The 18,526-nt window shown below is 44.4% G+C and overlaps 2 protein-coding genes across 8 annotated transcripts in view; one reads left to right on the top strand and one right to left on the bottom strand.

The window, feature by feature from the left end:
- GLYR1 (glyoxylate reductase 1 homolog) overlaps positions 1–13,704 on the bottom strand; it is a 34,157-nt gene extending 20,453 nt beyond the window's left edge. Inside the window, exons 1-5 of one of the 2 annotated variants that reach the window (XM_078440117.2) lie at positions 13,592–13,704; positions 12,516–12,552; positions 11,204–11,283; positions 2,525–2,663; positions 1,748–1,990 (exon numbers count right to left, since the gene is read on the bottom strand). In XM_078440117.2, coding sequence (XP_078296243.1) covers positions 1,748–1,990; positions 2,525–2,663; positions 11,204–11,283; positions 12,516–12,552; positions 13,592–13,629 — 537 coding nt within the window. In that variant the 5' untranslated portion in view covers positions 13,630–13,704. The remainder of the gene's footprint in view (positions 1–1,747; positions 1,991–2,524; positions 2,664–11,203; positions 11,284–12,515; positions 12,553–13,591) is intronic. The other variant, XM_078440116.2, reaches the window with a different exon arrangement.
- Positions 13,705–13,809: 105 nt separating this feature from the next.
- UBN1 (ubinuclein 1) overlaps positions 13,810–18,526 on the top strand; it is a 38,829-nt gene continuing 34,112 nt past the window's right edge. For 4 of the 6 annotated variants that reach the window (XR_009614791.3, XM_060648377.3, XM_060648375.3 and 1 more), the window contains exon 1: positions 13,811–14,525. The gene's annotated coding sequence lies outside the window, so the exon portion shown is untranslated. Of the gene's footprint in view, positions 14,526–18,526 lie in introns of all 6 variants that reach the window. The other 2 variants (XM_060648376.3, XM_060648374.3) reach the window with 1 other exon arrangement.

The following is an 18,526-nucleotide window of genomic DNA, read 5'->3' as shown; positions in this document are numbered from 1 at the left end:
CCAAATTAGATCACACCCCCTAAAAAGTTCTTCATGCACCACAGCTAGCTTCCTAAACCTTCTCCACCTTTGGCTGGTGGTTCCCTGTGCTCACAGTCAGCCAGGGCTGGCACAACCGCCAGTAACTCTCTCTACTCTCAATCGCAGGTTATTTGACAGCAAGAAGCACCCTCTGTGATGCAGAGGTCTCTGAGTAGCAGCCCACAGGCTCAGTCTAGCCCCGAGATGTTCCTTTGGACCTAAATGTATTTTAAAATTTTAAACTGGTTTGTAACATGTAAAACTGGAATGTTTCACATAAAAATCTGTATTTTCAGCTTCTCTTGAGAAAAAGCAGACAATTTGGCAAAAGTTGGCTGGAACCCCATGGATGGAGCATGACCTCCCCAGAGCGCCAGCTGCCACACCTCATGCTCTCAGCACGGAGGCAGATCGGGGATGTGGACCCTCTGCCAGCTCCCTTTGCTTCCTTCTATTACCTGTCTGGTCTCGCTGGTGTCTGAATTTGCATGCCTTGATCTGATGATGTCTGGTGCTTCATCATGGCCTTATCACCCAACTGTTTCTGCCAGACATCTGGCTCTTGTCCCCTCGACTGTGCTCTAACAATCCTCCCCTGTGTTTTGACAGACTACCTCCTCCATCTCGAATTCTCTTCCCTTGGCTTTCGAGACTTGACCCAAATCTTTTCAGGAAGGTGGAAGGCACATCATTTCTGTTTCACTTCAGTATGACGATCCTCTGACCCCTCGCAACTCTGACCTATGGACAATCTCACTGCAAAGCAGACTTCTGTCCTTCTCTCCTTACTTTCCTTGAAGACAGATCCCGCCAGGCCTCACCAATACACACCTACATATTCACCTTCCACATCTGTGTTCCATCCTGACGTTACTCCAGGGTTCCTCGACGGTCTCAGCATCATCTCTGATTCATCACACTCAAAACAGAACCAAGTCCTCTTGCTCCAAGAGCCAGCCCTACTCCTGACTCTTCTGCTCTTGAGAATGGCATCACCATTTCCCAGGCAAACACGTGAAATCCTTTCCCATTCCCTTTCCTCACTCAACCCTATGTATCCGGTTGCTAAATCTTATGAGCCCTTCCTCTTAAGTGCCTTTCAGGCGGTTCTTTCCAGTATTTGCTATCAAGATAGCGCTCGATAAATGCACACCTGGGTTTAACTTTCCAACCGGCTTTAGCCTTTCTTCTCTGGCCTCCACCACTAACACACAGCCTGGAGCACGCTGCCACACTGACACCCAGCTCAGACATGTTCATGGCCCCCTGATTCCATGACAGTAACTACTGCTTTAGTAGACCTCAAGGCCCTCCACAATCCAGGGACAACCCACTTTTATCTCTCTGCTCTCTCCCCTGTCCCCTACCTATGAGAATATCCACACCAACATCAAGCCCCATGTGGGCTATGCCCTTTGTCTCTGGAATGACTTCCCCTCTTTCTTCCTAAGCCCCGTCCAGTGCCAGCCCTTGCAGGCTGGCTGAGGTGGACTGTTCTCCTGCCTTGACTGCCTAGTTGAATGCGACACCTTTCGCTGACTTTTGCGCGTATTTCACGCCTGTGCATCCAGGCTGTGTCCCTCCCCTGGTCTGCAGGATTCTTTAGGGCAGCGCTTAGCATTGGTTCTCTGTGTCCACTCAGTGAGCTGAGGCACACTGTGGAGCTCAACTCTGCCACAGACAGAAGGAAGTCACTAATCCCAGAAGCTGCAGAAATAAAACAAACCTTCTCATCCTTTGGGGGCCGACCCCGTTTCCGGGGACTCTGCTCTTGGGCTCTTTTCAGAGGCGACTTGGAGCCTCTCTCTGAAGAGCCTGAAGACACCCTCTTCTTTCCTTCTCCCATGTTCTTCTTCACCTTCCCTTCAGACAGGCTAAGCTTCCGCTTCTCATCACCTGAGTTTGGCCTACTTCTCTCCTCACTGGAATTACGCCGATTCTTGTCATCAGCAGAATTGTGGGACGATGTCTGAAAGTTTAATAATAATCATGATAGCCACCCAAGCAGCCACTGCCATTTACGCCAGCCACACCTTATGAGAAGCACTTTACATGGGCTATCCGCACAACTATCCTACGAAATAGATTCTGCTATTGCTCCCATTGATATTTGGAGAAGCAGATAAAAAAATCGTATCACTTGCCTATAGTCCCAAAGCTAAGTGGGATTTACACCCAGGCAGTGGATATATCCTAGAAGCTAAGCCCTAATCTTTAGGATATAAAAGAAGAGAGAAATGGCTTAAAATACTTAAAAGCTGAGATTTTTCTCCTGAGTCTAAGTGACTTTCCTAAAAGCAGCAATCTATTTCAGAAAACTCAGCCGCATGCATGGAGTTTCAAGGTGACTGGCATAACAAGGATACCTTAGAAACAAAGTGGTGTTCTCTCCACTGACGTTTCGTAAGAATAGAGCTTTGGGTTTGGGCAACAGTTAATCTGTCAGTTACTATGCCAAAACAACCAGTGTGAGGTTGGCATAAAGCGAGAATCAGTCTCTCACCTGGTCTTTCCCTTTGGCTCTCCGGAGGAACTCTTCAACGGCATCCACAGCTTGCTGGAACCGTTTTCCCTTGTTAATCTTTATCATTTCCTCCTTGTGCGCATGGTATGGCTTTAGCTGTTCCACTTTGATCCAGGCACTAGCAGAAAACACACACAGAAAGCATATGATCCACAATGCCTATGCCAGAAAGTATCAAATACCTCATCTCAACAGAATGCAGATATCGGTTTGGTTTAACTGGACTTTGAAACAGGCTTGCCATTTTTTTTTAAAACAAGTTATCAACCACCCCAAACTCTTGGGGTGTTATAAAAGCAAGTTTCCTGAAACAAGTCAAGCACAACCACCACCACAAACAAAACCAGAATATCCTCCACACAAAACTGCAGGTTGTTTATGTGCACTCTTGTTCAGCAGCCTACCACACTGAACCACACACTGCCTGCCACTGGTGGAGGGCAGAGGTGGCCCGGAGATGTTCTTCCATTCTCATCACAGAGCATCAGGAAGCATTATCAACCACAGCGACATCACCACCCAGTCGACACTCACACCAGAACGACAACCTGACAATCAGCTGAGAATCAGCGATGCTCCCAAGGCTAAAGAAATGCAGCATCTGGAATTTGCTGTCCTTATAGGTACCTGTTCATAAACGACAGTGTCCGTGGCTGCTAAACCACACAAAATGTGTGACATGTGATTTGGAATGAGGGCAGCATTCGTAACAAGAGGTCTTTAGAGACCAGATTGTGCTCGTGATTAAAGGCAGAACATACCCTTATGATATTTAATTTTTAATTCCCACCATCAACATAAAGCACATGAAAGTAAAAAAGCCATCTATCGTCACTTTTGGAATATCCAGCCTGCCACACTAACCTGAACAAATCTGTCCCAGCTGGCTTTCCTGTGGTTTCCCTAGATGACATTCAGCTTCCAAGCACAAAGGAAATGATTTTTATGGGCTTGGCGAGGTAACAGTAACTTAAATGTTTCTTCTGTGTAATGCTCATAGGTTTCATGGTATAACCTTCTGAAAAAGTAGGTTGGGTTAAAGGAGAAACTGAGCTATCACTCTGACTTAGGGGCCTCTCCTTTACCGAAAGCTAGAGAATATTCACTAGCAACAGTAAAAGGGCTACCTCTGTACATAAAAATAGTGTGACCAACACACCAACAGCCACCTATGCTTTGAGGGTCATGTTAATAACTGTGACAATAGACCTGTACAAACACAATAGCTGTCGGGCCATCAGCCTGCAAATATGGCAGCAAATCAGGACTAAGCAGGATATCTATGGCCAAACCCACAGAGAATGGAACGATAAACAAGGACTCAGACACGGTCTTGCTGTATAGAGCTCCAACCAGGTGAGATAAGCAGATACCTTCCAGTGACCAACTCAACTTAAAGTCTGAAAGTTGACATGATAGAGTCAATTGGTCTAAACTATGGGGAGGAAAAATGGAATTAAATTTTGCCCTTACTTTACCTGGCAAGTAAACCACTGAACAGACCCTCCTGCTTCTCCCCCCTTTTAGGGTTTCTAAGGATAGAGCAGATGCAAAGCCAGACAAGCCCTGAAAAGCAGGTTAAACTGTCATACTGAGATGACACAAGTGTCAGTGATAAGCTTAAAGAGCCTCTGTGCTCTGGACATGCCTCTTCCTTCTCCAAGCCTCAGGTTAGAAGCTGAGACCTACACAAGTTCTGATGTTAGACCAATGGGGTGGTTTTTATGGAGCCCCCTGAGATAAGACAGTATGCTCCAGGCATCCTAATCCCTGCCTCCCTCTACCCCACACGAACCTCCAATTCACAGAAATGGAGAGGTAAGGACATCTGGAGGAAGCACCAACAACCTATGCCTATTTTTTTCATTGAAGCATTTTAAGTGGATTACTGATTTCTGCCAGAATGGTGTGGTGAAAATTCCATTCATCCTGAAGACTGGCATTTGAACACTAAAATGAAAATTTCCTCTCTGACCATTTTTGAAAGTGAAAATGGTTTGCTAAATGAATGGAGAGTATAAACATGACTTCAAGAAAATAAATGCAAGAAATATTAATCTGGCTAAGAAATTAGTCTGTTGTTGAAGCATTGTGTCCCATCAGAGAAACCGTAAATAAAACCCCAGCTCACCCGAGCCCTACGAGGATTACCTCTTGAAAGCAAGCCAAATTGAAATCACTTTAGTCATCTGAATAGAGTTTTTTCTCTAAAGCCTGTATTGCAAAACCCTCTCTCCTTAAAGAGTATGCTTTTCAGCTGGAACTTCAATAATGTGCCATTCTCCAATACACTGAGGCCCATCAGCTGGGCTTGGCATGCAACTGGTGCTCAAGAAATAATCACTGAGGAAATGATGCCTTCCTGGCACATTCAGAGGGGCTGAAACGCTGGCCTCTTGGTTAAATGTCGTCAGGCTTTGGTGGCCCTTTGTGGTTGTTGCTGTTGTCTGTACGTATTTGTTTATTATTATTTTTCATGTTTATTTATTTTTGAGAGAGGGAGGGGAAGGGCAGAGAGAGGGGAGAGAGAATCCCAAGTAGGTTCTGTGCTTTCAGCATCGAGCCTGATGTGGGCCTCAAACTCATGAACCGCAAGATCATGACCTGAGCCAAAATCAAGAGTCGGAGGCTTAACTGACTGAGCCACCCAGGTGCCCCTGTTTATTTTTAAGAGACTTCTGTTTCTGTGACATAAGCTATGACTTGTGATTTCTTTCCCATCATCCTCCCAATGCCTAGATGGAGCAGGACCTTTTCTTCCTAATTTGCTTATAGGCTGGAAATCAGAAAAATCAAGCTTAGTCAAGTGGTGTGTCAAGTACAGGCCTTTGCTTTTTATATACAAAGAAGTTAATTACGTTGTTTGTAGCGGCAATCAGTGAGGTCATTACTAAGAACAAAACAGAAAGTCTCTTAAGATATGCGGCTAAGTGGAAAAACCAAGGGGCACAGCACTGTGTGTAGTATGCTATCACTTATGTAAAAATAAGGAAAAAGGAATCTGTAACCTCTTGATTCTGTACACGGTACTTCTGGAGGGACATGCCATAAGAAACTAGTATAACTGGATGCTCACCGGCTGATAACTGGGTGGCTGAGGGATGGAGATGAATGGAACCCTTTCACAGTTCATAGTTCGATTTTGCGGGGGAACCATAAACATGTATTATCTTTTTTTTTTTTTTTTTTAAGTTTATTTATTTTGAGAGAGAGAGAGATGGAGAGAGAGAACCCCAAGCAGGCTCTGCACCAGCAGCACAGAGCCCGACACGGGGCTTGAACTCAGGAACTGTGACAGCATGACCTGAGCCGAAACCAAAAGTCAGACGCATAACAGACTTAGCCACCCAGTCTCCCTAAACATGCATCACCTTAAAAAAACAAATCAATAATAAAGGTCACTACTATAAAATATTGGCTACTCTACTCAGGGGGTTTCCCCCACGATTTCCTTGTTTGTAGGTTTGCTCAGGTAGGTAGCTACTGCCTGGTTGCAGGTGTAATTGTCACTGTACCTGTACCACGGCCAGGAGCAGCAAACTTACCCTGGTATTCTGATACGCCTCCTATAAATTCTCTTCATTTGCAAATATAAACCTTCCACTACAAGCCACCCTCAGATTACACGCTCCATTGAAAATGAATTTAAACACCTCACGTTTTCAAAAACTTCTGTAATTCTGACCTGCTTTACTCTTAAGTTAAAATCACATCATGTAGATATCACATTAAATATGTTGCTCTAGGACCAATCTCCAAAACTCTCACATATGTGTCTCAGACTTTGCAAGACACGATGACTTGGGTGGGAGTAGGGGTGGAGAGAGAGAACAGGTACATGGTGAGCACAGTCCAAGGTGAGAACAAAGATGGGGTCAGAAGACGTGGGTCTGCTTCTCCATCTGGTTGGGTGTGTAGTACTGACAAACCAGTTCTGTGCTTTCCCCCCAAACACCTTACACCAATGAAAGAGGCTGAGGGTGACGGGTAGCTGTTACAGGTCCAAGCCTAAGTTGCTCCGAAATCACAAAGAAAGCAAACAAACAAAAAAACCCCACAAAGAAAGTTAGAGCTCCTCAGTTAATTTCAAGTAACGCTTATCATACAAACATCAACAAAGACTCGCAGATAAGACAGATTCAGAAGATTCTGTTTTCAAACCTTGACAACATTCCCAAATGCTAGATGAGGCTTTCAAGCTGCGTTGCCCATGTCAGTATGGCCAGATGCTTCTTTTGTGCCAGACTCTTTAATTCTGGTGCATGACACCTGCTCCTGGAGTCGACTGTCTCAGCCACGAAGGGAGTCACCTGCAGGATGGATGCTGGTGCTGGGAGAGGAAAATCTACTCAATGCTCTCTAGGATAGGGACTGTCCAGCCCTGGCAGAGGGACAGTGCCGGCTCAGTCCAAGTAATACCCGGAGCAGAGCACTCACTATCCTCTTGGCTCCGTTCTCCAACTATGACACAGTGTTGGATGTAGGGAAAGTGGGCCAATCAGGTGCCAGGCGAAAAGAAAAAGGGATGCTCAGATAGTTCCAATATGCTATGCTTTTAATGACCAGCTACGGGTTTTTCTCCAAAACTTACTTTCATACTCACACACTTCATACCTTATATCTGGCTTGATGTAAAAAGTACCTCAGGTTGGGATCCTGGACATCTTATCACTTAACTCCACAAATGTCCTGCCTCTCATTATCTATGTCTGTTAAAGAGAGAGAACCAGAACAAATATCCTATTCGTTTCTTGAAAGGGCTGTTGTAGGTTCAGATATGAAAACTGCCACAGAAACTCACAGGTGGTCATTTGGGATCTACCCACTTTTGCTGGCAGTATTCTCCTGAACTGTTTGTTTCTGGGGGTTTTGAGTACCCACAAACTAAATGAGCTCCCTCCATTCTGCCATCCACAGCGGCTGATGAAATTTTTAAACCCTGAGCTCGGTTTCTATTTTGAGGGGCAACCATCTGTCCAGGGTGGGCCTCGTAGGCCTGAGACTTCATCTTTGGGAGTGGTCACCTGGCGGAGTTGTCAAAGTTAATGCTGAAGGTATTCTTCCTTCCGTATTTCCGTGAAACAGAAAGGAACCACAGGTAATTCCCATAGTGACCATCCAGGCTCAGAGAGCTCCATCTACCATGTTACTCAGTCCTTCCCCTTACAGGGGAGGCTGCTCAGGAAGGTCTGGTCCTCTCTTTCTAATGGCATGTCAACACAATTTGTTAGATGTTTTGGCAGAAGTAGGGAGAGAGAGAAATTAGTTTTCTAAAAGATTGAAATCTTGGTTTAAGGGGCTACCCTTCTTACTCTTTAATAAAAATCCTTGCTACTATAAAAAACAAACAAACAACCTTATCCACGAATATTTTTTCCCATATGTAGTATGTCAGTTTTGAAACTGAATATCGCTGACTGAATCCTAATACTCTTTAGGAATTTAGGAACAGCACCATGGGGTCAGACCCTATCCACCAAAGTCAGGCCCAGGAACCAACAGAGTCTCTAGCCCAGGTTGTGCCAGGAGAATATGGACCTCTCCCTGACATCAAGCATTAAAGGTGAGGTAGATAGAGCCCAATTTCTTCTGGAGCCACTTATGGCCCTGCCCTGTACAAAGCAGTTCTCACCTCTAAAAATCCACTCGTACTTCCTGTCTAAACCACTTCTCAAATGTCTGTTTCCAACAGCGCTCCTTATGCATGCCCTAAACACAGTCACCACAACACTTGTTCTACTCACACTGCCCTTTGTTGAAATGTGTGATGATTGATGAACACAACAGGGTTTACCTCCTTAAGGCCATTCATCATTTGATCAATTCTGATTGTGCTCTTTTTCAGACTTTGCTTTTTCGAATTAAAGAATCCTACTCTTTGATCTGATTTGGTCCCCTTTTCTGATCTTGATGAGATCCATCAGATCCCTTTGGGAGCATGGACTGCACTGCACACAGTACTCCTGGCAAGGCAAACTTACTGTTTTGTGCTCGAAGCCTTTTGACCAAAAGAGGAGACCTGGCTGAAGTCCTTAGGAATTTCCAACTCTTGGATGCCTTTCTTTTCAAATAGATTCTCTCTCAGTTAAGTTTCCCTTACTTAAAGCCACCCACTTTTTACCAGCTTGTCTCTTGTAACACATCTCTACCCTGACCTGAAGTTTACTAAACACTTGCTATATGCCAAACCACACTATGAGCAAGTGCCGCCCCTTCTCCTTCGTGACTGCAAGGTAGGTAGCATCACCCCCACGTGTGGGCAAGGACACAAAGGCTTGGAAAGGTGAAAACAGCTTGCCCAAATTGTAGGGCAGGTACAACTGGCATGTGAAGGCAGAGTAGGCCAGCATCAAATCCAAACTCCAAATACTTTCCCCAAAGTAATTCCCTGGTACCCAATGGTCTGGATACTTCACCTTCAGATAACATAAAGACACTAAATAACATTTGCTGATCACTGGTCACTAAGAACCCTTCTCCCTTCAAAAGTGCTTGGAGATCCTTACCCTTTGTTTCCTTTCATTGTCAACTGCCTGGCCACAAAAAGGTAACATGTTAGCCTGTGGTAACATAGTTTTTAAATAACATTTTAAAAAATAACAACAAAAACAAATTATTTTGAGACAGAGGTGCACAGAAAGAGAGGGAGACAATCCCAAGCAGGCTCCACGCTGTCAGCACAGAGCCCAACACAGGGCTTGAACTCACCAACTGTGACATCATGACCTGAGCTGAAACCAAGAGTCAGATGCTTAACTGCCTGAGCCACCCAGGTGCCCCTTTTACGCGAATTCTACCAAGGGAGTCTGAAAAGCTTAAAGATATTATAGCTAACAGTTGCCCCAAATCCACTTGCTCATGAATCCCCTCAAAACACTTTAGTTAGAAATCATATCATCTCCACCACTACTAACCCCATTAGATTATTTTGTGTTTGGTAAGTGTATCCTTCTCATTGGCTTCACTTGTATACCTGGTTAAGTGCTGAAATACACTCAACTTCAATTTTCTGTCTTATCTGTAGTATTTGTTATACAGAAATATCAGGTTATTCTTCTGACCTTCCAACATTTTAAAAATTATAAGAACACAAAGGCTTTCAGGCCTCTTGTAATTTCATCAAGCCCCCACTTTCCATGAGTTTCCACTTTTGTTCTAGACTTGTGTGCATCTTCGTTTAGCTAACCAATTGGACCAACCATACTGCCTCGGTTATTCTCAAGTACCGTTCTTCACTCCAGGTGGGGGCCTCCCTCTGCCCACACATCTGATTTAATACCCAGTTGTTCATGGTCTTCCCACTGCCTACAATGCCTGACTTCTTGCCTATTTCAATTCTATCCATCCTCCAGAGGTGGATTCTAATCCCATCTCTTCCATCAGCCTTCATTGACCTGCCTGTTCTCCACTACTCTTTCCTTGTTCTAGAACGCTTTAATAATCAATCACCCATATCACTCATTCTGCACGTATTCCCGTCTGAAATGTTTATGTCTTGTTACTTAAGTTCCTGAAAAGCAAGCGCCACAACATTCACTTTTCTCCAGAAGTTCCCTTCGGTGTCAGAAACTCAAATTTGCTAAGAGAACAATTAGCACTTGTTTTATGCATCAGGACAATCTTTCTCATCAACTCAATAGCATTACCAGAACATTCCTGCTTGCAGAGTGTCTCTGGCTCTCACAGCTCTGGGCCAGTGACTCCCTTAAAATATTGTCATCAAAAGGTCGTTAAGTTGTTTTGTGACAGAAAACAGGGGCTGAATATATGGGTAGATCTGCATGGTGAAGGTACACATACCATTTAAACTCTCAACTGGGATAAGCACCCAGCATATAAACTCCAGAAAGAGTAACACTGTTTATAAGAGATTTTGCTATAGAATATCATATATCGCTTTGTAGGAATGTATATTTTAACCACTGGTATTAGATTCCTTAGGTCATACACACACACACACATTTTCCAAAGCCAAAGCTAAACTTTTCTCTAAGAATCTTAAGTGGAAATACAGCTACTTAAATCAAACCATCTAGCTAAATCCAGGTAATCAGACCCATGTAATAATGAGAAAGCTAAATCACTGGAAACTCAAGTTCCATTTTCCCCCTCACTGTGACCTCTACTGCCTATCAAAGAATCTCAAAAGAATGGTCCTGATTTCAACTCTAGGACAGATCTGGTTAGAAAAGCTCTACTGCTACGATATTAGAAAGTCATCTAGTTTTACAAATGAGAACAGAATTAAACAAGTACTCCTCTTAGAATAAACAAGATTTTAGTTTCCAGTGTATACCTCATACATGAACCACAATGATAAACAGCCATTAAAAGAGAACTAAACGTGGCCCTTATAAAAGGAACTGCCTATCGAGTTGGATAAAAAGATGTGAAAAGTTATCTTATTGTGATTACCATATTAAGAAGATGATGAATCCTATTTCTCACTTGACTGACATTGTTATTGGCCCCAGAATAATTTCTATGAGCTAAGAATAGCATCTTTTATTTAGGTATTTAGGTATGAAGCCAGAACGATATGCCATTCTGACAGACTACGGTAAAAATGAACTAGGGTCCCTAGAATATTCCTGCAAGTAGCTCAGATCCAGGATAATGCCCAAAGGGAAAGTGAAACTCTTGATAAGCACTACTCACTGATCTTCTGTTCCAAAAAACTTCACAAAGAAGCATTTCTTTCCACGCGGTTTCTTCAAGTCTTTGGGTGGATTAACAATCTGGGGAGTAAAAGGGAGGAAAAAAAGGTTTTTCCGTACCTCTAAGTTGGTAAGAAGAAAAATGAAATAAAAGAAAAGGAATATGCTTGAAAAGAACCCAGGGCCTAGTGCATGTCCAAATCTGGCACTTATATACTGAGATGTATGGAAATGTGCAAATATTCTAGGAACTTCTAGAATACATCTACCATGTAGTAGGGTTTGGTAGACAGAAAATCCCTTTCACTGCAATGGCCCTGTTTTAAAAGCAGTTAAAACTAACATCAATGTCAACTCCCCCAACCATGTGACCCTTAAATCACTGAAGAAATGCAGAGAACGTTCTTAAAAACACTTCTGTGAAGTAATAACGTCAAGTGAGGATTACACTTCTCATGGTAAGCATCGGGTATAGAATTGTTGAATCAATACCTCGTACACCTGAAACTATTGTAACGTTGTATATCAATTATGCTTCAAAAAATAAAAATAAAAAAATCTGTGTAGGAAGAGTTGAGACAGGTAATAATGACAATGAAGGACAACTGAGGCAATGAATATGCCATATTGCACAGAGATAGTCTAAAGACATTTCCTGGGCTCCTAGCAAGAATATAAAAACAGAACATTTGGAAAGCTATAACGGATCGCCTCATGCAAAATCTGGAATGCCAACTTCTGCAAAGAGGCACTGGAGCAGCACATATGGTAACATGGAAAGAAGATTTAAACTTAGTTGGGACAAAAATACTTTGACTTTTCGCTAACCTACATTTAGATTTCTCTCTTCCTGGAGAATTTATTTTCTTCTCCTTTTGTTACATTTAAGTGTAAAGCTAAATTCAAATTAAAACTGATTTCCAGGATTAAAAAACTTCACCAAAACCATCTCTGATTCAAGAGATAAGCATTTACTGCAGATTAAATAACCTGGTTTATATTATATTGCCTTTTCTAAACAATCTGAGAGTAGGAAGAGAAAAACTCTGAGTGTTAATTTAAATAAGTCCAGTTCAGGGATGCCTGGGTGACTCAGTCAGAAGAGCATGGGACTCTTGATCTCTGGGTGGTGAGTTCCAGCCTCAGATTGGGTGCAGACATTACGTCAACAAGTAAATAAGTAAATAAATATTTTTTTTCCCCCAAAGTAGGTCCAGTTTAACTAAATGCCAAAATTTGAGGGGAACACATCTTACATTCTCACCTCCTCACACCCAACTTCAGATGTCTTCCATTAATAGCAAGACACTCACCTTTCCTGGCCAAGGAGGATACCGGCCGAGTTTCCCCCTAGAGAAAACACAGAGTCAGCATTTGCCCTGGAAAAGCCAGTCCATCTCCTTCAACCCACTCAGCATGAAATTTATTTTCCTAACTCTCCACCTGCACCCTCAAGTGCCAAAACAAAAGCTGGCAAACAGGAGTTCTTAATTTGGCTTCCACAGCTGGGCCCAAGAAGCCCAAACTCTTCAGAAATAGAATGCAAAAGTGCTTAAGATTTGTGCATTCTTTTGGTGACAAGGAACACAGAACAACAAAACCAATCAAGAGTCACTTGTCTAAGAGCCTCCCCATGACGGGGGTCGGGGGGCAGTTTGCTCTGTAAACACAGACTTCCCCTTACAAAGTCTGGTTTAATTCACCGCGAGACCAGCCCGACTTTGACAAATGCTAATGGAAACCTTCCTCTGGGTCGAGAAGAGAGCTACGTCGCTCGAGGGAAGCGGCGACGATCAGTCTTGGTTCGAGCGGTAGTCTGAGACACAGAAGCACACCACGAGAGGCACCCAAGAAGGCACTGGTCACTGCCAAGCCTTCGGTCGTAAAGGAGAAGTCTCCCTTCATTTCTTCACGGGGCAGCGCCAGCAGTCCGGTTTCGACACCCGTGGCCAAGCCGCCCGCACAGGTCGATTCCATCGCAACGGGAGTTTTGACGGGCTTGCCCAGGCGAGATGGCCCCGGTGGCTCCCCGGTTCTCCCGCTTTCCGGGAAGCCTCCGCAAGACCCCAAGAACCCGGTGTCCGCGGGAGCTGTGCGGCGCCGGTGACTCCCTTCACGGTGTCCGCCGGCGTGCAGGTGCGGAGCGAAGCCCTCCCCCGGGCGGCCTTGGAGCTCAGAGCCCGGCCCGCCGTGGCCACTCTCGGCCTCAGTCCCCCGGGGCCGGGCTGCCCCTTCCGCCCGGCGTCGCTCCCAGCGCCGGCACCTCGTCTCGCCCTCTCTCAGCAGCCTGGAGTGCATAGAAAGGCAGCTCCGGGGCTGGCCGCGAACCCCGCGCCCAGTGAGGGAGCTCCCCGGCGCACCTCGCTTTACCCTGGCCGCCCGGACTCACCACACCAAATCGCCGAGCCGCAGACTCACAGCCGCCATCTTACCACCCAACCACAGCCGACGCACGGGCCGCCGGGAACATCAGGTCGCCCCGGCGCCGCCCATTGGAGTGCGCCCGGCCACGTGACGGGGACCGGCTGTCACCGGCCACGCCGCTGCTCTGACGTCACCGCGCCCGTGGGGGTTCATTGGCCGGCCGAACGGCACGTGACCCGGGCGCCGCGGTCTCGGCGCGCCGGAGCCCGGAGACTCCCGGCTCCTTCCCCCTCCCTCCGGCTCGTGACAACGAAGCGCCCGCGGTCTGAAGCGGCGGAGGCGGCGGTGAAGGTGCTGCCGGCCGAGTGCGCGAGGGAGCCGGCCCTGCGGCCCGCCCTGCCCCTGGGCTCCGGCCACCAGCCCCCTCCCGTCCGCGCTTCCGTTACGGCCGTTAGTCCGGCGCGGGGGCCGGCCGTGTCTCCACTCCGGGAGCTGCCCTGACGGACCTCGGCGCGGCCTGGAAGCCAGCCTCCGCCCGAGCCCGGGGCCCGCACCCGGCGGGCTCTGCGTGGCCTCGCCCGGGAGGGCGGACGGGTCCTTCCGTGCGCGCTTTCTAACGGCCGGCGTCCGAGGAGCGGACCGGAGCCCGCGTCCGCCTCTCAAGTTCTCCCGGGGCGCCCGAGCAGCCCGCCGAGGTCCCGAGTTGCCCGACCGACGTGGAGCCGGCGTCTCTCCGCTTCCTCCGGGGCCGGCGCGGCGACACGGCCGGCGAGGCTCCCCCGGGCGCGCGAGGACCCAACCATGGGCCGCGGAGCGGGCCGGCCGCCCGCCGGGAGGCATGGCTCGGGGGCCGGCCGCTAGCAGCGCCGCAGCCCGGGCGCCCGGGCCGGCATGAGGACGGCCGCGGGGGGACGAGTGCGGCCCGTGGGGCCGTAGCCTGCGTCGCGCCGGGGACAAAGGTGCGTGTCTTTGTCGGGACCGGGCTCTCACGTAAGCCTTGTTGTAGTTTGACACTTTTAGAGAAGTTGGGAGTGGCTGTTGTGACAACAGGAAGGCAAATGCTCGCGTAGTTTCAGTACGTGAAAACCAAGTCATTGAATGGGGAACTTGTTCACATCAGTTCAGCACAGGGCCCACACACACATCCCGGGGAAAAAATAAAAATGTTTGGAAAGGTCCCAATCGCAGTTGCAGACTCCGAGTAAGTCTTAAGTGTCTATTTAAGAGTTTTTCTTGAGTCGTCCTCTGCTTGAAAAGGTGGCGGATCCACACGCACCTCCTGTAGGCGTTTTTGTCCTACAGACTTTGGTTTCAAGAGTGTTTTGTTTTTTTGTTTTTTATTGAGTTGGCTTGTCCACAGCCTGGTATTTTTTTAGACTTCGGTTTCCCTAAAGTGCCGACAATTAGTTTCAGGAGCTGTCATTTACTGTTTTGTCCTAAGGACAAACCGATAATTGGAAGCACATTTAAGATTCCAGGAAATGATTTCATAAAATTCAACATATGTTCTTAATTTAAAAACTCTTTTAATTTTGAGGAATTGAAGGAGATCTTAATGATTTGATAAAATATCCGAATTTTAAGTCAACATCACATTGGACCTAGAAGTATTCCCATGAGAGTCAGAACATGGTGAAGAATATACGTTTAATATTATTCTGGAAGTTTTAGCCAATGCAATAAGACATGAAACAAAAGTAAACACTTCAGAAAGTAGACAGAATTCTTATTTCTGGGGATGATAGGACAGCCTTTTGTGGAAAAAAAAAAAAAAGGGAAAGCCATTAAAGTAAATGAGTTTAGTAAAGAGACTAAAAAACTAGCAAAAAAAAATTAAGTTTTTCTTCACTGATAATCAGTTTGAAAGTACAATAGTTATAAGGATGCATATTAAAAAATACATATTTTCTGAGAACCGAGATGCAACAGTTAGCATTTCTTGGATAATTGCCAGTTGAAGTTTTTTAAGAAGGATGTTTGCGTGTGTACAATATTGTGCTTTTATTTAGATTGATGTTCAACTTGTTAAAGTTGACTATTTAAATACTTAGTTTTTCTTAAGCCTTTTAAGTTTTACTCCCCTAAATTATTCTATTTGCAAATTTAAGAATAGAGATGTAAAGAGTATTTGATCCTTGACAGAGTTTCAGTTAAGGTACCAGTTTAACAGATTATATTCCCCTAAACAGTGAACTTTTTACAGTGTTTTAAACTACACTTAAAGTCCATATGTTCTCTCACGTACTTCAAACTTCTAAAATGGTGAACTTGTAAACTTAATAGTAAAATCTTCCCAAAGACCCAACTCTGATATGTCTGATAGCTGTATAAATCAGTTTTAAACGAACACTTTTAAACTTTTGTTTAAGCATTTCAAATTAAAATTGTAAGTCTAACATTTCAGTCCTTATTATGTCTGATTCTCTTAAATATTTCACATAATTTAGTAACAACTAGCAAGCAGTTGTCATGATTATAAGATATAATCCAAACTCTAACTTCAAAGTGTTAATATGCTATAGGTTTGATTTACTTTAGTCTTATTTCTGTAACTTCTTAGGCCTGCAAAGTCACACAAGTGAGAGAGGCAGTTTTACCATCTAAGTGAATGAAGTTACAGTCTGTAAAATGTGGATCATGATAAAGTTACATTTAAAAATTACTGCCTGGGGGCACCTGGGTGGCTCAGTCGGTTAAGTGTCAGACTTCAGCTCAGGTCATGATCTCACTGTGCATAAGTTTGAGCCCCACATCGGGCTCTGTGCTGACAGCATCAAGCCTGCTTTGGATTCTGTGTCTCCCTCTCTCTCTGCCCTTATCCCACTCATGGTGTGTCTGTCTCTCTCTTTCCCTCTCTTTCCCTCTCTCTCTAACATTAAAAAATTTTTTTTAAATTATTGCCTGGACAGGGACCTGGTTGCCCTTTCCAGAGTTAACTTCCTATATCCCATGTGCTACTTGACAGATTGCCTCCCTATAGTGAGACTCCAACTGCTTGTGTCAGTGGGGGATCTTTAAGGCTCAGCTTTCAGCTGTGATTTATTTTTACGACCCAGTCCATGATGAATGTCTTGGGAGCCTTGAAAGTTTCTTTTAGGGGATTTCTTTTCAGTATTTTAGTGCACAATGGTTTTTTGCACTGCAAACCTGTTTTGCTGCTAATCACTTGGCTGTCTACTTAGAATTATTTTAACTTTTTTTTTTTTTAAGTTTATGTTGAGAGAGAAAACATGAGCACAAGTGGGGGAGGGGCAGAAAGAGGGAGAGACATAATCGCAAGCAGACTCTGCACCCTCAGCACAGAACCTGATGTAGGGCTGGAACTCATGAACTGTGAGACGATAACCTGAGCCGAGACCCAGTTGGACACTTAACCAGCTGAGCTACCCAGGTGCCCCTTAACTCTTCATTTTTGGATATTTTACTCCCTGGTCTTAGAGATCACAATTTTTGGTCATAGTAGAAAGAACAAATGCTGCCTATGGACTAGTATACATTCCTATGTGTGGATGTGTATGATATGTGTAAATCTTCCTGAATTAGTTACTACTTACTCGTTACTGTCAAAATATAGTGAGCTTTTCTTGGGAACTTGTCAAAATGATTCTAAAATTGATCTGAAATAATAAACAGGCTGGAATAGCTAAGTATTATTTTTTTTTAATACGAAATTATTGTCAAATTGGTTTCCATACAACACCCAGTGCTCATCCCAACAGGTGCCCTCCTCAATACCCATCACCCACCCTCCTCTCCCTCCCACCCCCCATCAACCCTCAGTTTGGTCTCAGTTTCTAAGAGTCTCTTATGTTTTGGCTTCCTTCCTCTCTAACCTCTTTTTTTTTTTTTTTTTTCTTCCCCTCCCCCATGGTCTTTTGTTAAGTTTCTCAGGATCCACATAAGAGTGAAAACTTATGGTATCTAAGTATTACTTTTAAAAGAATAATAATAAAGATGAACTTTGGATTGAAGATATTAAAATACACCATAAAATTTTTCACAACAGTGTAGTACTGGTTAAACAATGTCCGGTTTTACAGTACTAATCTAACAGGTTGGATTTCAGTAATAGATCTTAGGATGTCAAATACATTTCTACACACTACATGCCAAATCAGCATTGGAAAGAAAGGTTAGTGATAGATGCTGGGAAGAAGCCAAGTTAGAATTCAACATGTAAAATAAGTTTTTTTTTTATCATACCTCACTCAAATAAAAAACAGTAAATAACATCAGGAAAAAGCATGGCAGGCATTATATATCTATGAGATACCGAAACGCTTACAAATCAGTTTTTAAAAATCACAGTTTTGACAGCCATTCCCTTAATGCTGGATATTGAGGTGATTTTTATCATTTTTCCTAGTCTGCAATGAATATCCTTACTTATTATCATGGTAGAAAGTTCACAGAAAAAAAAAAGTTCATACTAAAGTATGAGTGTGAAAAAGGAAGACATAAGGTTATACAACAAAGTACACACAGAAATCTCTACATATACATGTGTTTACGTACATACATGCACGTATGTATACTTTTATATATATTTATATGGTATATGATTATATTCTGTAAACCCTTACAATTCTGGGCTTTACAATCTGTTTTGACCGTTCCCAGGCAGCTTTGAAAGTCTTCGGCATGTGATAATTTTTCACTTTGCCAAGGCCCAGTTTTGGGTGGAAGAGGCTGGTGTATTAGGAAATGAGCTGAGCCAGATTTCTCCTGAGACACTTGTTTTTTGCTTATCCCAGAGGAGGCAGTACCTTCTGTGAGCTGTTGAAAACTTTGTCATTGTGAAGATTGGCTTTTAATGAAAGTGTACTGCTGGTGATGAAAGTATAGAGATCTTAAGAAAGAGATTATTCTCAGCCAGAAAAAAAAAAGTATTGGATAAATTAAATGAAAAATATTCTATGGTGGTCTTTGCAGTTTTAAGGATTCTTTAAGGCTCTGTCAG

Source organism: Panthera onca, chromosome E3 (genome assembly GCF_046562875.1).
Source record: "Panthera onca isolate mPanOnc1 chromosome E3, mPanOnc1 haplotype 2, whole genome shotgun sequence".
Taxonomy (NCBI): domain Eukaryota; kingdom Metazoa; phylum Chordata; class Mammalia; order Carnivora; family Felidae; genus Panthera; species Panthera onca.
The sequence above is the reverse complement of the archived record's forward strand: the minus strand, read 5'-3'. Positions and strand labels throughout refer to the sequence as shown.